Source organism: Ursus americanus, chromosome 4 (assembly GCF_024610735.1).
Source record: "Ursus americanus isolate L20-20 chromosome 4, mUrsAme1.1.p, whole genome shotgun sequence".
Lineage (NCBI taxonomy): Eukaryota > Metazoa > Chordata > Mammalia > Carnivora > Ursidae > Ursus > Ursus americanus.
Genome location: NC_142130.1, coordinates 89503322 through 89521475, shown reverse-complemented (window position 1 = coordinate 89521475; position 18154 = coordinate 89503322). Strand labels below are relative to the sequence as shown.

General features: G+C 48.1%; 1 protein-coding gene across 4 annotated transcripts in view; it reads left to right on the top strand.

The window, feature by feature from the left end:
• Nucleotides 1–18154, top strand: part of RUNX1 (RUNX family transcription factor 1) — a 243461-nt gene that overhangs the window by 177988 nt on the left and 47319 nt on the right. For all 4 annotated transcript variants that reach the window (XM_087861781.1, XM_045785582.2, XM_045785583.2 and 1 more), the window contains one exon: nt 1077–1181. In XM_087861781.1, coding sequence (XP_087717907.1) covers nt 1077–1181 — 105 coding nt within the window. The remainder of the gene's footprint in view (nt 1–1076; nt 1182–18154) is intronic.

Sequence of the window (18154 nt, the reverse complement as noted above, 5' to 3'; positions counted from 1 at the left end):
GCCCCAGATACTGTTCTAATGGTTTTACCCCTATGACCTCATTTAACTTCCCCCCAAATGCTATAAGGCCCAACATGCTATGTGTACCCATCTTCCAGGTAAGGGCACTGAGGCACGGAGGGGTCTAGGGCCTTGCCAAAGGACAGCTAGCCAGAGTTCAAACTCGGAGTTCATTCTCTGCACCGCGTGGCCAAGAAGAAATGTTTTAAATTATTAATATAGGTGCATATTAATACTTACATTATTACTATTAATTGTTGGTGTATTTATATGAATTACTTACATGTTAGTCATTGTGTTCTAACTTATAAACAGATTTTTAAACAGTTTTTCAGAGTTACCAAAAGCATCGCGGTAGACATCCGTAATGAAAACACACTCACGTCCCACGCGTGTATGCCAAGTGTTTAGCTGGACATCCACGTGTGTTTTTATGTTTATAGTCCTTATTGAATCTCAGTCTGTCAGTTACATATCGTTAAGTCAGTTTATTGACTATAAAGTCTGTCTGGCCAATCCCATGAGCGCCTCTAATAACATCTAGCATTTAAAAGTAATATTTAAAGTCAATTAACCAGCAATTATTAGTGTTTTTGAAATACAGGGAGAATAAGTTTAACTTCGCCTATTCACAAACTCAGGAATTCTGTCTTTCCTAACCCTTGGAGGGACAAGCAGTGTTAGAAGGGAAAGACGGATACGGTTTCTTTTACTCCTTGGGGACAGTTATCACGGGGGGCGTGGAGAGCTGCCAATCCGAGCCCATGTTCCCTGGAGTCTCGACTTGAAAGAAAACAAAACCGAATCTGTCTTGATCCTGTGTTGTTTATTGATGATTTAGCGAAAGCCGTATAACCATGTGAAGTGTTAACATCTAGACAAACACTGAAGGGGTGCATTCCAGAATTCAAGCGAAGCCAAAGCTAGGGGAGTGTTGGAAAAACCGCTCACTTATGCTGAAGAAATACCACCTTTCCAGTCTGAGGGCTGGAAAGCATAAATTAATGGTCAGCTACCCAGCATATATGGTCAGACCTTCCCCTCATTTTTTGGTGTTCTCTTTCGTGTTCCAACAGGGAAGAGCTTCACTCTGACCATCACCGTCTTTACAAATCCACCGCAAGTTGCCACTTACCACAGAGCCATCAAAATCACCGTGGATGGACCCCGAGAACCTCGAAGTAAGTGGGCCCCCCTTGGGGGCTGGCACACTGTCCGGGCTGGCACACCGAGGCCCCCGGGACGGTACCTCAGAATCCTTGGGTTGGACCGGCACTGCCTAAATGTGGCTAACACCTCTGTCAGGCTGGACTGTGAGGCCCCTGCGGGAAGAAAGAATTTTATTGTTGACACTCACCCCTCAGAGTCTGTCTCTGAGCCCTGGGCTCCTTTTAAAGCCTTCTCTTCGGGGGCAGAAAAGCAGATCGGGCTGAGTCAGGTGCGTGTTTGAAGCATTTGGGGGCCGCGGGAGACGGAGGCCTGGTCCCTCAAATAAATGGTGAAGTTCCACAGGTTTAGAAACAAACAGTCAGTGGAAGCTTGGCCAGCCACCGGGGGGGCCAAAAACATGCCTGAGCTTCAGAGCGGACCACAAGGGGCTGATTACTATCCATGCTGGCCTTTTATTCGTTTGTTAAGGCCAGAGATGAAAACTCTGAAAATGACTTTTTTCTTCCTGTGGCACAGATCAGAGTCTTATTACAGGACTGATTAAAATAGAGAATGAGAGGGCAGAAGAATTCCTGGGGGAAAACCAGTAAATATAGAAAGACGGTACCAAAAAAAGAGTCCCTGTGAGGAAAGCTTTTTTAAAAAGCAGTGGGGTTGTTTAGTCTGCAGAAAGATGTCTTCACGGTGACTTAATGACTATCTTTGAGTAAACACAAGAGTAACACTCTTTTCCAGAGCCACACCCTTCCCCAGGACGGAGGCTGGATTCTGCCCAGCCTCCGCGTGCCTTCAAACCCTATCAGGTCCCTGGTGGAAAATGAGGGCTCTCTTTTCTGGTGGGAGACAGACTCAGAGACAGGGCTTCCCACTACCCCTGAAGGTTGAGATGCAGGGAGGTCAGGTCATAACACGGAGTGGGTAGGAATTTGGGCTCGGGGGCACCACAAGTGGAGTTCTAGTTCAGGCATGTAAGCCTTCGGCAAGTTACGGGGGCTCCCTGGACCTCAGTCTCCTCATCTGCAAAATGGAGACAACAGTGAGAGCTTCTTTCTGAGACAGGAGACAGTGCTCTGTGCCTGGCACAGAGAATGATCTCAGCAGATGTTCTCCACCCCCAGTAAAGGCTCCCTGGCTGCGTCTGAGGCTGACGCTCAGCGGGGCGGTCCTCCAGAGGCGCTTCTCACGGTGGTGATGCTGCTGGGACGGTGGGGTCGCCCCCAGGCATGGTTCGATGGGTCACCTGCTGCTCACCCCAGTGGTGGCAGTGTTTCCTGCAGTCCTGGACACAGCCTCAGGGTGTCTTGATAGCCTGCTAGAACCATCCCATGAGCTGCCTCAGCTTTCCCAATGCCCCAGAGAGGGAAGAACCCCCCCAAGGAAGCATCATCCCCACTGAGGACAGCCCCCCAGGACATGGCATTCCATTCACCATCTCCTTATACTGCCATTTGCCTAGTCCGTGACTCCCTTTATTGCTGACCTCATTTCCCCCATCTCAGCTTTTGCTCTTGAACTCATGGAGACAATCTGGTCATGCCCAGACTTGGGAAACTCTGGGAGTTGGTAGCAGCCCCTGATTCCAATTTATGTTTGAAAAGGAGGTCACGGGCACGGGACCACACAGTGACAATCAAACGCACCTTCGTAGGTTTCCCAAGTAGGAGCGGCAAACGGAAGACTCATAGTGACCCTGTTCTGTTAATAACGTAACGGAAACACAGCACAGGCGCCTTGGCTCTCCGCAGAGGACCAAAGAGGAAGCAGGCTTCGGTTCTAGCAAGGCACAGGGCTGGGGGCAGGGGCAGTTGTGAGGTGTAAGGAAATTGACTTTGAGGATCACGAAACTTTGACAAAGGCCCACTCAGGTGGCTATAGAATCTCTCTCTCTAAGAAATAGATGCCATTCAAATGCCGACCTGTCTGGAAGAAGAAGCTTAAACCAATGACCCCCTGGTATTTCTCTACCTGTTCCTCTCCCGTGCACAGAGAAAAGGGGGGGAGTAGGTCTTGCCCCACCGCCAGTATTTCCTGTAACATTCAAAGACCCACCCAGGCAACTGAGCTTCAGAAGACAAATGGTGGGTGCTCTGACTTTTAAGAATTGGCAGTCAGAGGGGGGAAATACAGTATTGTAATGGCCTGCCTGTATAGACAGTTTGCTCTCCTGCTGTTTTATAACTTCAGAAAAAAGTCATTATTGAGAAGGACTCTTTGAACAGACAGAAGGGATTTGCTCCAAGGAGGCACCATTTTTATCGAGTCTTTCCTGTCCAATGGAATGTGGGGTCTTAGGAAAAATTAAATGGAAGGTAGTAAACATGGTAGAGAGAGGTGTTAGAGTCCCAGGCAGACAGTCCCACATGGCACAAAGGACTTCTAGAAAAAAAATTGAATGCAGACAGACTCCGGCGTGGCTTGAGTAATGCTGACTTTTCTGTTCACCCCAGGAAGCAAGGGTGGGCCCTCGGTTCTAATTTTCGTGTGCTGTCCTCCTCATTATGTGAAAATCTAGATTCAAGGTGGGAACTACTTTTTGATGAAGCTCTGCTCACGGCCCCTTTCTTTTTTTCCTTTTCTTTCTTGTAAAGAGAAAGTGAACAGAGTGTTTTTCAGTTTTATTGAGATATAATTGACATACAACACTGTGTAAGTTTCAGGCTTACAACACGATGATTTGTTATATGTGTATATTGCACGATGATTGCCACAATAAGTTCACCCATCCGTCACCTCAAATAGTTACAGTGTGTGTGTGCATGTGTGTGATGAGAACTTTTAATATCTGTCCACCTAGCAACTGTCAAGTATACAATACAGTACCATCAACTATAGTCATCACGCTACACGTCTTCTCCCCAGGACTTGTTCATCTTATAAGTAGAAGCGTGAACCCTTTGACCACCTTCACCCACTTCCCTGCGTTCCCACTCGGCCCCCGTCGCCTGCCCCTGGCATCCACCAATCTGCTGCTCTCTGTGTCTATGAGGTTTTTTTTGGTTAGATTTTACATGTGAAATCATACTGTCCTTATCTTTCTCTGTCTGACTTATTTCATGTAGCATAATGCCCTCGATGTTCATTCATGTTGTTGCAAAGGGCAGAATTTCCTTCCTTGTAAGGCTGAATAATATTCCATTGGGGGGTGTGTGTGTATTTTTCATCCATTCGTTTATTGATGGACACTTAGGTTGCCTCTGGTCTTGGCTATTGGGAATAATTCACAGCCACTTTCTAATGTAATGTGAAGAGAGGTCATCGCACGTCAATCAGGAGGCCCAGACAGTGTCACATCTGTGGATTAATAATACCTCCCAAGTCCCTTTGATCCTTATGGGGCAATGAATTCTGGCCGATTCCGGCAAAGTGGCTCTGGCATTCACAAGTCAAATCGTTTTGAAAAGTTTTATTGTTTCATGAAATCAAAGACTGGGGGAGCTGAAGAGAGAGCCTCCAGGCCTGATGGCCTCAGATTGAAAAAAGGGAAGAAGCCCAGGGAAATGAAATTATGTGCCTTGGTTGAAAAGAAATAGTTGGTGATGAAGGCAGAAAGAGAATGAGGAGCTCCTGGTACATAATCCTGCACTCCCGTCTGTCCATCCGTCTGTCTGTCTATCCATGCACCTCTCCATGCACCTGTGCCATCTGTCCATGACCTATTCCAAGCTCTCTGACGTGGCTTCATAGCCTGGCGTTCGAAATGAGGTGTTGGCTTACGGGGCTTCTCAGTTCGTGAGATGGTCTAGAAAGGGCAAATCGTGGCGCCTCGTTGCACGCATGGAGCCTTCGGCTTGAAGCACCCATGCAAAAACCCAGAAGGGAAGCTTATCTCACTCACCCTGACGCTGAGGTGACAAGGACAAGAACTAGAGAACACGCCACCGCCGACTGTCGGCCAGGCCAGTGGGACCGCTTGATGCTCCCCACCTCAGCTTCCTGGTTTTCGGGGGTGAGGGTGCAGCAAAAGGGCATTCCAGAGAGAACGGAAAACAGTTTGCACCCCAGATGGTTTCTTGCTCCTTTAGAGTAACTGACCTGCCGCTAGAAAGTCACAACTTGTTTTTCCCACGTTCCACGGGATTTTATTTTCATCTTAGACTAATAGAGAGATTGCTAATTGATGAAAAATTGAATTTGTTATGGAGAAGGGGCACCATCAGAAAATATTCCAGGCTGGGATCCGTCCTCGCAAGCAGCAGGGGGGACTCTGTTTTCAGTTCGTAGATAGAACACTTTGTGGCTTGTTGAACATATTGAAAGATAGACTTCTCGTTAAGCATGAGAGAGAGACTGATGGGATTTTCAGGACAAGGGTATCTCAGAGCTGTTTTTCTGTATTTTTTATCTTTGAGGGGGATCTAGTGAAAAACTCCATCTCTAGCCCGTGCGTCTGTGATATGATGGTATTAAGATACCAAAGCATATTCTCTGCAGAGAATATATTGTACCTCAGTGACGTGGAGGAAGATATTTTGCTAAGGAGAGATTGAGGGCAGTGAGCGGTTGGGACCCCGAGTGACCCAATGGCAGGGGGTGGGGATCTCAGGGATACGAATTGAGTAGTCATTCGGATGTCACCAGCCATCACCTGTCTGGCCAGGTATCGATCAGTTGCATCTGGAACACTGAGTAACCTAATTAAAACTTGATAAGATTAATACAACAAATATTGGCCATTTCTGGGACAACTCCAGACCTCAGGTTCAAGAAGTCCTTCACAGAAGCTGTGTTGCTCTGGCTTGGAATTCACAATCACAGATAGCTGGGTGGAGCTGTTCCTTAAAAACGTCAGAAAATGCTTTTTTTTTCTGGGGCACTAGCCTTCGTGCCGACTAACCTTTTTTTAGTAGGGAATCAGTTAAAAGAGGTCCACTGGAGGGCCTTATCACTCAATCGCTTTGCTAAGGACTTTGTTGAGATCACATCACACAAATATATTTCCTTCTATGACTTTGAATAGAAGCAGCAAATCTCGGGGCGCCTGGGTGGCACAGCGGTTAAGCATCTGCCTTCAGCTCAGGGCGTGATCCCGGCGTTGTGGGATCGAGCCCCACATCAGGCTCCTCCGCTATGAGCCTGCTTCTTCCTCTCCCACTCCCCCTGCTTGTGTTCCCTCTCTCGCTGGCTGTCTCTATCTCTGTCGAATAAATAAATAAAATCTTAAAAAAAAAAAAAAAGAAGCAGCAAATCTCTAACAGAGAGACAAAAGAAACGAGGTCCTTAAACATGGAGGACATGTTTGGAGGGAAAAAGAGGAATGCGTGAAAGGTACCTATAAACTATGGCAATGATGGGCCTAAAAATATTTGAAATCAAGTTTCTTTAAAAAAGTGCAGAATGAGCGGAAGTGTTTACAGATTGCTCTTGTGACTGAGTAAGGTACAGGGTTTTTAAAATATTACTTTCTCTTAGTAATAAAAACACTTAGCGCTCCCGGGTGGCTCAGTCAGTTTAGCAGCTGCCTTCGGCTCAGGTCATGATTCAGGGGTCCTGGGATCGAGCGCCAAGGCGGGCTCCTTGCTCAGTGGGGAGCCTGCTTCTCCCTCTCCCTCTGCCTGCCTCTCCCCCAGCTTGTGTCCTCTCTCTTTCTCTCTGTCAAATAAATAAATAAAATCTTTAAAAATAATAATAATAACACCTAATAATAATAATAATAGCTAGCACTTAGGACCGTTGTTCGCCCAGCACTGTTCAAAGAGCTTCCCATATTAGTTGATATCATCTTTGCAAGAAAAGGTAAGGAAGTCGAAGCAAAGAGAAGTGAGGTCCGTTGCCCAAGGTTACACCATCAGGAAGCCAGAACTGGAACGAAGCAGTCCAGACACAGCGACCCACAGGCGCCAGAGTCTGGTTTTAAGAACTGCCCCATCTGCTCCTTGGGCTTCAGTGTATTGAAATTTCTGTTTCAGAAATTTTTTATTAGGAAGGTTTATCAATACAATGCTGGTTCAAATACAGTCTTCGAGAAAGCAGAGCCTCGGAGCCTTGGCAATCATTGAACAGACAGGGAGCCAGGGCTCTCTTGTGGATGGGGTTACATTGGCAGACACCCTGGGGCAGGGGACAGGACCCAACACTCTACCAATGTCTGTCCCCAGGGTCTGCTTGGGGGCCTGGCATCAATAGGGACCTGAAGCAAGGACCTCCGGTGTTGGCATGCGGGAAGGATGAATCGTGTGACAAAATGATCACCAGGTGACATTCTGAGTCCCGATTCCCCCTTTGGCAAAGAGCTTCCTGGAGGGTCCAGGTGGGGACCAGAGGGTCCAGCCCTCCCGCAGGACGGAAACTTGTGTCCCTTGCTCCTCATTGGTTAGTGCAATACCAGTCAGTTTCATAGATCTATGAGCTCAGGATTGTAATTATCCATCTACGGTCACTTTGTTTGCTCAGAACTGCTTAAGCATTTCTTCCAGGTAATGAACAGTGATCTACTTAATCCCTTGGATTCTTCAAATATCAGATTTGGACCTTAGTTCTTTCTAGATGAAATCCTGATTCACAAAAGAAAAAGGAAATAATGCTTTCTTCCCTCCCACCAGATATAAAGTAGGAGACAGACAGAGGCTCCAAGAGGAGGAAATGTTCTACTTACTTATTATATTCCTCCTCCCCAGTCTGAAAGGCATTTTGGAGCTAAGATGGACATTCTGGGTGACTTCCACGGTGCTAAGCTCCCCAACTACCCCAAGACTTGGCAAAAGCAATTTTTCAAGGATTAATAATAATCTGCCTAAATGTGTCCAGTGAGTTTTAGAATCTCATTCTGTTTATTATTTTTAGTAGTATCAAGCTAGACTAAGAATTTTGTATACATAAAGATGTCCCTGACCCTTGAGTTTTCGGCGAACTTAATTCAGGCCAAGGTCTGAAAGGTTCCCTTGGATGAATGGGAATATAAGAGGATCCCGGGGGAAGTATGCTTCTCCCCCCAGAAGCAGTGATAACCCCCCTCCGTCAGCTCACCAAGACCTGGGGAGGCCTGCGACCTCTTTGTAACAAGCCCTATCTATACCGAAGTCACTAAGGTTTTTATTTGGTATTTGTATTGCTGTAGAAAGGAAAGGGGAAAATTCCTTCCAGGTAGGTACCAGTGAGAACACCAGGAAAGGATCTAGATACCCTGTCAGTCTAATAGAGGGGGAGAGGGGAGAGAAGCAGCATGCAATGAAACTTGGACCATTCCCTTGGATTTCTCTTTCCATCAGGGCCATTGCAAACCGAAGCGCTATTTTGTTTATTTGTTTTTTAAGATTTCATTTATTTATTTGAGAGAGAGGGAGAGAGAGAACACAAGCAGGGAGGAGGGGCAGAGGGCCAGGGAAAGCAGGCCCCTCTCCCCCGGGGTTCATGACCTAACCCCAAGGCAGACGCTTAACTGACTGAGTCACCCAGGCACCCCCACCCCGAAACGCTATTTTAAGTCACCCCAGTGCTGTCCGGAACTAAGCCAATATATCACAGTCCTAGTTAGAATTTAGTATATGAAGGGCTAAAAGAAAAAAAAAAATCTATCTCTATTTAAGCTTCCATTTCTTAATCTTAAAACATGTAGAAAATTCTCTGGATCCTGAGCGGAGACCTGGGTTCACATTGGCGCCACCAGGTCAGTGGGTGTGACCTTGGGCAATTATCTTAAGTACTTTCATCCTGGTCCTCACTTTCCTCTTCGGTCCAACCAGGCGATGGGATGAGATAATCTCCAAATTAGTTCCCGCTCGGAAGAGGTAACAAAATATTGTCAGAGCCATAGATTCCCCACAAACAAGGCCCCTTAGAGGCTAAGTCCCCTGGGGCCCCCTTCCCTGGGAGAAGGGGACTTTGTCCTATGTGACCTCAGACGTAGCCACTTGTACCCACACGCATAATATGTTAGTTATCTTTGGGGGGGGGCTGTAAATTTTTGAAAGGGCTTTTATCATTTATTTTTTAAATGATCTGGCTATGAGTAACTCGTTTCATTACTTTCGGCCCCGATTTCACTGCCGTGAATGATGTGATTACAATCAGCGTTGAGATTCCCCACTCTGGCACTTGCTAACTGTGTGGGTGACCATACCTGGTGGGGGGTGGCTGGCCTGGCTGGGCCTCCAGGGACAGTGGCCGTACTGACCTCACAGGGCTGGGAGGCTGGAGAAGACTGTAGAACAATTAGAACACACAGTAAGTGTTCGGAAGATGGAGCAATTATTTGCATTAGTCTCGGAACCCTTTGGCTATGAGAAAACTCTAAACAACAACAACAACAACAAAATGTGAACCCTAAGTTTAAAAATTCATGAAGTTGCCATCATGCTGCATTTTTTAAGACGTTTAATTAAACATTTATAAATTTTGATTTTTTTTTTTCAGTTTTCCTTTTGAATTTAGACCCAGTAAATTTCTTTTCTTGCATTTTTATGGACCCTTGAAACACTCTGGGCACTGTTCCTAAGTCCCTCTTTGGTAAAATGGCCTTACTCCCAAATGTTGAACTTCGTAAAAAATTCCAGGGGAAAAATCCTGACTAACAGCGACAGTCAGTACTGAGATCTAACGTGCGGGCTCTTTTCAGTATATGCAGGACAGGCTGGAGGAGAGACTGTTTCACATTGTTCTAGAAAACTGACATGAAGTATGCCAGAGTCTCTTGGAGTCTGAATTCTTGCCCCAGAGGAGATCAGCTCTCCTCCCGGGGTGTCTGGACCCGCTAGCCACAGGCAAGCTTTGCAGACATAGGAAACACACTCAGTAACCCGCTAAGTTCCCTAAATCAATGTGTCTTTCTAGACTTGTTCTGGGTTTTTTTGGATATTTTGGAATCTGTTTGGTAGGGCTTTTCTTCATTTCCTCCAAAGCCATTCAGTGGCACATTTCAAGGACACAGGTGCTGTCCCAGTAGAGGTGGAGACCCTTCTGCGCATGTGCGGGGCCTGGGTTTGCAAGCCAGGTGCCCTGCGGCCTCAGGGAGCCGCCCCCCCCCCACCTGGGGTGCTTGGGGAACCCCGCTCAGCCGAGGTCCGCGCGTGTCATCCAGTTGCATTGTGGGGGGACCTAGGCCGGGGCCTTGGTCCCCGGGGGTGCCGCAGGAAAGGTGGGCCCCGGCACCGGGAATGCCGCTGCCAAGGTTGGGGTGGGAAGGCACACCTGCGGAAGGACTGTCGTTGGCAGCCCCACGCAGCATTATCACGGTCAGCTTCTCGACTTTGGGGTGGCTTGAGAATTTTTTCCACACTTTAGCCATTTTCCATTTCTCATTTTGAAAAGAAACAAAAAACAAAACAAAACTCTGCGCGAGTTTTCCCGGAGGCTTGGGGCTTTTTCTGTAAGCCATGTAGCCTTCGATCAACAAAGAATTCCATCCAGTGGGTCTCCTAGAACCTGACCACCCCCAAACAACAGCAAAAAACCCCACAAGTTCAGCTTAAATAAGTCAAGGAAAAGCTACCCCCTTGCACTGGATCTGTGTTTAAGATCATTTGAGCTAACTCGAAATTTTTGTCTTCTGTTCTTTCCATGTTCTTGTCCTTCATAACAATTTGTTTTGAAGGTTTTTGCTATGGAAAGTTGGCAATAAAGAAGGAATAAATTAAGTAGGATCTATTACTGGGCATTACAGCTGTATTATCAGACACCTCAGAAGACACTGACATTTAGTTGAATGGGAAATGCCTCTTTCATAACATGACGGGCCGTGCGCACATGGTGTATTGGTCTCAAGTTCTATGTGCAAGTAAGTTATGCAGCGTTACTGGTAAAGTTCACTACAGCCGATAGCCAAATATGGTGGATATACATTTATAGATGAAAATCAAGGTTAAAAAAAAATTAAGTACCCAAAGCAAATTTGTTTGCCATTTACCTTTTCTTTCCTTAAAGAAACATAATCGAATTAATCTGCCAACTCCCTAGACCCCTGTTAAGTAAGTTAATGGCAATCCATCAGTTTGATACTTCCATGATTTACATATACTCAGGTTCCATTAAAGCCAGTATTGACTAAAACTCGGGCTGTTATGGAAGTCTTTCAGGATTCTTTCATATGCCGAGATGTCAAACATTGGATAATGCTATGTGTTTGGTTGGTTTTGGTTTTGTTTTTGTTCGCCACGGCCTAGAAGTAAGTCTTCTGGTCATCCGAGATAAAAAGTACATATTTTGAAATCAGTAAATTCTTAAGGACTGTATGCCTTCATGGCCCCTTTTGGAGTTGTTCCTGGTATCCCCTTATTTTTACTTGGCTTTGAAGTGGTTTTGTGATATTTCCAATTCGTTCATTATAAAGAGCTGAAGAGACGTGCACAGGGTCACCTCTTTCGGTTCGTCTTCAGCTTTGCCAACAGGGCAGAGCCCTGGGTTTCAGAAATGAAGCAGAGAGCTCTGAGCGGGAGGAAGGGAGAGAGGCATTTGGAGCTGGACCAGCCTGGCTTCAAGTGTGATCCCTGCCACTTACTAGCTGCACATCGGTTTCCCCATCTGTAGAATGGGCTTCGTGACACCTGCCTTGCTGGGGGGTGTGGAGATAAAATGAGCTAGCCTAAGAGGTGGACTGGAGCGGTGGTTGGCCACTAGAGAGCTGGCTGCCTCATTCACCCTCACCTCTCATCTGAGAGGTTAGCCTCCCAAAGCTCAGTCTCCTCAGGGGTAAAACCAGGAAGGTGATACCCTTGGTGGGGTGGGCAGCGGCGGGCCAAGGTCTTGTGCACATTGATGACAGCACACCTTGGCACAGAGGAGCTTCTTAAATATTAGCACATGCCCTGGACACACAGGTCCCTTTCCCTCATCCCTTAGCCCTTACCAAGGGAACTACTGGAATTCTGCCCAAGTGGGGGCCAAATATCTGCCATTACCAAGTTATTAAAAAAAAAAAAATCCTGACAGATCGAGTCCCCAGAATACAATACAATAAGAGCTTTTTTCTGTTTTCTGTCTACCCTATCTATTATTAATTCCAAGTACTGAACCAATTTCAACAACTTACTCCTCACTGAAGCAAAATCCTGTTAACCGGATTGCCTTGCAGAGAGGTGGTCCTTCTCCAAACAGAGATTTTATCCAACTGTAGTTGTTTCTTAACTGAACATTAGTTAGCACTCCTGCTGCTGTGTGCCTGCCAAGTCTCTTCACATCTAGAAGCTTCCGCTGAGTCTCATTTATAAGATGGGAATAATCGTAGGGGCTGTCTTACCGCATAGGGTTGTTTTGGATGAATTGAGAAAATATATATCAAGATGCTCTGTAAACAGTGTCATCGATTAGATAATAGAAATCTAATAGCTATGCAGTAAAATAATAGAAAAATATAAATGAAAAATTGTTGTTTGTGTATATTACACAAAAACTTAGGGATCTTAAGTAAAATAATCATTTGTTTTTTTGGAGGTAGATTTCATCTCATGAAGTCTTTTGAAATTGAGGGGAAGAAAATTGTAGAGAAAAAATAGAGACATTCAAATCAGCCTCTACTATAAATCCATAATGCTAGGAATTTTACCTTTGCCATCAGAATATCTTGATAGTTTCTTTACCTACTCTCTGTACCCTCGGAGAAGATTGAAAACAAAAAGAAGCAACTCAGACAGTTGAAGAGAGCTGGCTTTTCTTTTAAGAGATATTTCTTTTCCAAAGCCAAACGAAGTTTTTCCTCTACAGCTCTGGAATGCCCTTTTGCTGGAGCATGTGAGGTCCTACTGCAGCTGGCGGCGTCCTTACTCCTTTTTTTTTTTTTAGCCCGTGGCTCTTTACATATGTTGCTTGCCCGAGATTTCTGGATTAGATTTCAGGGAGGTGAAACGTTACACCCTTGAGCTTCCATGCCAGTTTCCCAGGACCAGTCAAATCTGCAGCAGCTCAGAGGTGAGAATCTTTCAAGGCTCCAGAGAGGCCGGCTTTCTGTCCTGTTCGTTTGCTGACTGGCTGCCAGGAGCAGGTGGGGAGAAACTCGTTCTATTCCTTGGGTGATTCATCCAGTCGCAAAATAAATAGGCAGCCGAGTGCAGGCAGAAAGGACTGGAAACTGCTGAAATTTGAGTCTCCAAGGCTGGGCTCATCTCAGGAACTGCTCTGTCGAACTCTAAAAGGAATCCTGAGCCCTGGGCAAGGGAGCGGCAGCGGCCCGGTGGAAAGACGGCTGGCCTGGGAGACAGATGCTGCTTCCCGTCCCCTCTCAGAGCCTCCGTTTCCCCATCTGCAGAATGAGAGAGGATCCGATGATGATTTTAAGATCTTTCTTCGGCTTCTCAAAAGACGACTCTATCGATGTCCGTAGGAGCAGTGGCCCTTCCGACGCATGGTCTTCCAACCTGGAGAGGAGAGCCCCGGGGCCCTGCAGACCTGCAGACCCGCAGCCAGCCCCCCAACCTGGGGGGGCAGAGGACTAGAAGATGGGGGAGGGCTGGCAGGCGAGAGGGGGTACATCTATCACTCCCCAAGCAGGAGCAAGAAATGAATAAAGGTCCACTCCGGAGTGACATGCCACAAGCAGGGGAATCATCCTAACTAGATTTCCCGTGGCTTTGGCATCATTTAAGAAAAAAAAGAGAGAGAGAGAGAGGGAAAAAAAAAAAAAGACACATCCTTCTACCCACAAAGTGCTCAATTGTGCAAACCCACAAAGACCCAACATGGCCAGCTTCCTGAAGCTGGCCGGTCCGAGACCTTAGTGTTCATTCCTCCACCAACTAAAAGAGAGGGTCTGAGTCCTGTTGACTTCATTGTTCGACGTTTCTGAGCGAGGCCTGCCTCCCTTGTTCGCCTCCTCGCAGAGTTATGGGCTGTTCTTCATTACCTGCCCTACCTATCTGCACAATCTAGCCGCAAACAGCTTTGGTTGACCACACCACTTCCCTATTGAAAGTTAATACTGTTTGACTCATTCTGTGTTACTAACCTGAAGCCAAAGAAAACAAGGCAGAGAATAACCAGCTTGTATGGAGTTTGGAAAGCTCTCAGAGGCCCTGCTTTCAAAACCCTATACAGTAGCTTTACTATATCTCTCTGGTACAGCTGCAAAAAAATCAAGGAAGCAGAAGTGGTTAAAAAAAAAAAAGCTGGGGGTGGGGAAGAGCCAGGGCAGGAGTTGGGGGGGAGGGGGACACCCCGCAGGCTGCGGGAGGACTCGGCATCATCCGTAGCAGTGTCTGAGCCCCGAGCCCCTTCTCACAGAGCCCAGATTCTGCCTGCACGCACCGGAGTGCCCAGACAGAGGAGGGACTGTTCACGGAGTTCAAAGGAGAGAACGTTCAAAACCTGAGTGGAGAAGGAGGGTCTCCTATGGCCTGCGGAGCATAGTAGAGCTGGGCAGCCGGTCCCACCAAGCCAGGGCTCCGTAGGCAGGGCCCCAAGGTAAAGACAGAGAAAGGGGCAAGTGTGTTCCTTTCCGATCAGGAAAGGATTTGCCGGGAGAAGGTTGCCCGCCTTTGCTAGGGAAGTATTGACAGCCATCCCGTCCTGCATTCCGTAACTGGCTCAGATGTGGTCACCAGGGTGAAGAGGGGGCAGTTGCGTCTTGGAATAAATAGAACGTTCCCGCCCAACACCGCCTGGCAGGCAGTGGGACTTGTGCTGTCATCACCACATCGCGGCTCTTTGGGAAGCCCAGGCAAAAGCCGCTTGCCCGTTCAGGTAACGGGCGGAGGAGGGCTTCCTCCCCTCCAGACGGACGCGTCTTCTCGGCTGTGTATTGGCAACGGTGGACAAAAATTGGCCTCTGTGAGGTCCTCATCTCCCAAACAACCTGAAAGCTTTTTCTCTGGATGGTGTGAGGTGGGACTGGTAGGCCATTAAAAACAAGGACTTCTTACTGTTGCTTTTCTGACCAGCAAGCACTCAGGAGACCTTGTGCCCTGGTCCTCCGTACCCTGCAGGGCCTGCTCGGCCACTTTCTAAAGGACTTTGACAGTCCCTCAGTCTCCTGCCTCTTTGAGGACAGCCCCAAAGTCAGTTGGCATTTATGACACACGAAAGAGAAAGAGAGAGGGAGAGAGAGAGAGAGAGAGATGGAAATCAGATGCTCCCCTCTGCCCCCCCCCCCAGGAAAACCCCCAGGGGCCCAGCAGGCAGGGCTTTTAGGAATGGGAAGGAATTTCCTAACCCCTCTTCAGAAGCAGAGGAGTGGAGAGCATCTTACACACTGCTGGGTGCACATCCCAGAATAAGTCTAGCCTACGGAAGGGGAGTTGATTCACTCCTTCCTTCCTTCATTCATTCACCTAGCATTTCCTGGGCCACCACCCACCCTGGCAGGGGCCCTCCGTCTACCCTCCCCGTGGCTCTGCGGGTCACTCAGGGCGTGTGCCAGGGCAGAGGGGAGGAGACCTGTGGGGGGAGGGGGATGGCCTGTGTGGACAGCAGGAATGCCCAGGCAACTCGAAGAGGAGATGGAATCCGTGGCCATCTGGGATCACGTTCTGTCCCCAGGCCTTGCCCTGGGGCTGGCTCTGCTGAAAACCAGGACTGCAAAGCCAGTTCCGAAGCTCCAGGCAATGTTTCAGGCCCTACTCACCTCTCAGGACTGCCCCTACCCTGCCACCAAATCATACCCCCTGAAGGCACCTTCCATTCAGAGCTCGATGCGATGCGGGAAGGAGCTCTTGGGTTAAAAGAATCCCATTACAAGCCGTTCCTGCTCTCGGGTTACTTTTTAATCACCCTCCAATGGGGTTTTCTGAAGACAGTGCCTTCATCGAGGGGAGTGGGTAATACTTGGAATTACAGGCTGATAGAGAAGAAAGGATCTTGAACTTGCCGGGCCATCTGCACCCCTCCCTCTATGGGGTTGCCTCCAGCGCCCCCACAGAGGGCTGCCTCTGGTCGAGAGCAAAAGAAACCAGGCGGGTTCTCCGCCCTAAGCTACAATTACCTCCTGAGTCACCAGACAGAAACAGGAGGTAACCCGTGGCGACCAGCGACTGCTGATTTTGAACTCCGCTTTCAGGGAGGTCCAGGTCTCCGAAAGCTCAGGCAGGCAAGCTAAAAACGCCGCTGCCTGTCACTCTGAGGCTTGAACAGCAGCGGCCCAGTCTTGTTTTTTTGTCCCGTGAATCTTGGGGGCCTGGTTTGGGAGGGAGGGGGGCCGGCCCCGCGTGGACCTTCCTTCCCCCTGAAGGCTGTGTGAGTCGCTCCTCTGACGTGGGCCCTGACTGCCTTTGCCTCTCCCTCTCCCTTGGGCTGTTGCTTTGTATACCTTTCCTTTTCTACTTGTCTCTAGCACTTAGGTCTTGGCCCTCGGGACAGTGTATGCGTGGGGGGGGGGGGGTAAGGGTGTCGTCTGCGTGTGTGTGAAAATACTCACTACAAAAAACCCCCAGGGGATTTGCATCCGCTCTTTGCTTCCACGAGGGTGTGAGGCCTTTTATCCATTCCCTTCTCTTTTTTAGCATGATGAAGAAAACACTAGAGAGTACAAGCTTTGCAGACTGTTTGACTTCTAATAAGACAGTGCTCCCTGAAACTTGATAAGCTCAATTATGGCACAATTCCTCCACAAGTCGTTTTTCTGAATCCTCCGTTGCAGGGCAGCTGAAAACTTTAGTTCAGGCTTCCTTCACCCCAGACACATTCTACTTTCCTACGTTCTGATGGAGGGCAGGTGGAAGGCCCCCCATCATGGAGGGTCTAGCATCTGTTCAATGTTTCGTGAGCCTGCCATGGGCCGGATGCTCCCGTCGGTGCTAGGGATACAGCCGTGAAGAAAAGAGGCAAAACCCCACCCCATCATGGAGCTTACAGTCCAGTGGGCATGGACAGACCACAGTCACATTAATAAGTACCGTAGAGACAACCGAAGAGAAAGGGCTAGGCATTGGCTGGGTCAGGAGAGTTTGCAATTTAAACTAGGGTGTTCAGGAATTCCTCAGGGAGAAGATGAGATTGAAGTAAAGACTTGAAGGATAGAGGGGATGTGGTCCACAGATATCTGGGAGAAGGATATTCTGGGCAGAAGAAAGAGCAGGTACAAAGGCCCTGAGGCAGACATGTAGGAGTAACAGCAGGGTGGCCACAGAGGCTGGAGCAGAGGGGAGAATCCAGACTATCTGCCTTCTAGTTTCAAAGTAGGGGGTTTTGACCTTAGAAAGCAGGCTTGGCAAAATGCCAGCCTGGCCTCTAAAACACATGCTTTATGCCATGTGAGCGGCCACTGTAGGACCATGGTTGGGAAGACCCAGGATAGGGAAGCCCCCTGCACAGCCAGACTTGTGGTCTCTCGCTTACCTCTTGCAACGTGCAAGAGAATCAATGCTCTTCCCAACCAAAGGCATCGCTGTCCCTGTTGGTGACTCTCCCGGGGTAAAGTATCATGTCTGTGGGATCCCTGTGTTGAAACACATTACCTAGGAAGACGCAGCATCCTGATGGAACTTCTCTATACTGGCTCCGTGTGATTATCCGTGTGTAGGAGACAGGAGGGCACCTGCCCAAGGCATGTGGGTGAGGGGGTGTGGACAGTTGTACAGGTAGGGTGATGAGCATTAACCTCAGACTTAATTTTAATTCCTCTTGCTGCTGATGAGAGGGAATGGGCAGGGGACCAAAGGGTATCATTCTTTTCTTTTCTTTTCTTTTCTTTTCTTTTCTTTTCATTTCTTTTCTTTTCTTTTTTAAGATTTTTACTTATTTACTTATTTGAGAGAGAGTGCACATGTGTGCAAACGAAGGGGGTGCAGAGGGAGAGGGAGAATCTCAAGCAGACTCCACACTGAGCGCAGAGCCCGATGCGGGGCTCAGTCTCACGACCCTGAGATCATGACCTGAGCCGAAACCAAGAGTCGGATGCTCAGCCGACTGAGGCCCCCAGGCGCCCCTAGGGTCATTATTTTCTATCCAATCAGAAAAGCAGAGAAGTGAGACTCTGGAGAAGGTCCAGCAAGCGGGCTTTCTCCGCAGCTACAAAGCCCTGAAACTTGCTAGGAGGTTTTGAGGTGCGTCTAATGGCCCGCTGCCTCTGGGCGCAGCCTTTGGATGATAACGGGGAAGGGCCCAAAACCCAGAATGTGATCCCCCAGTG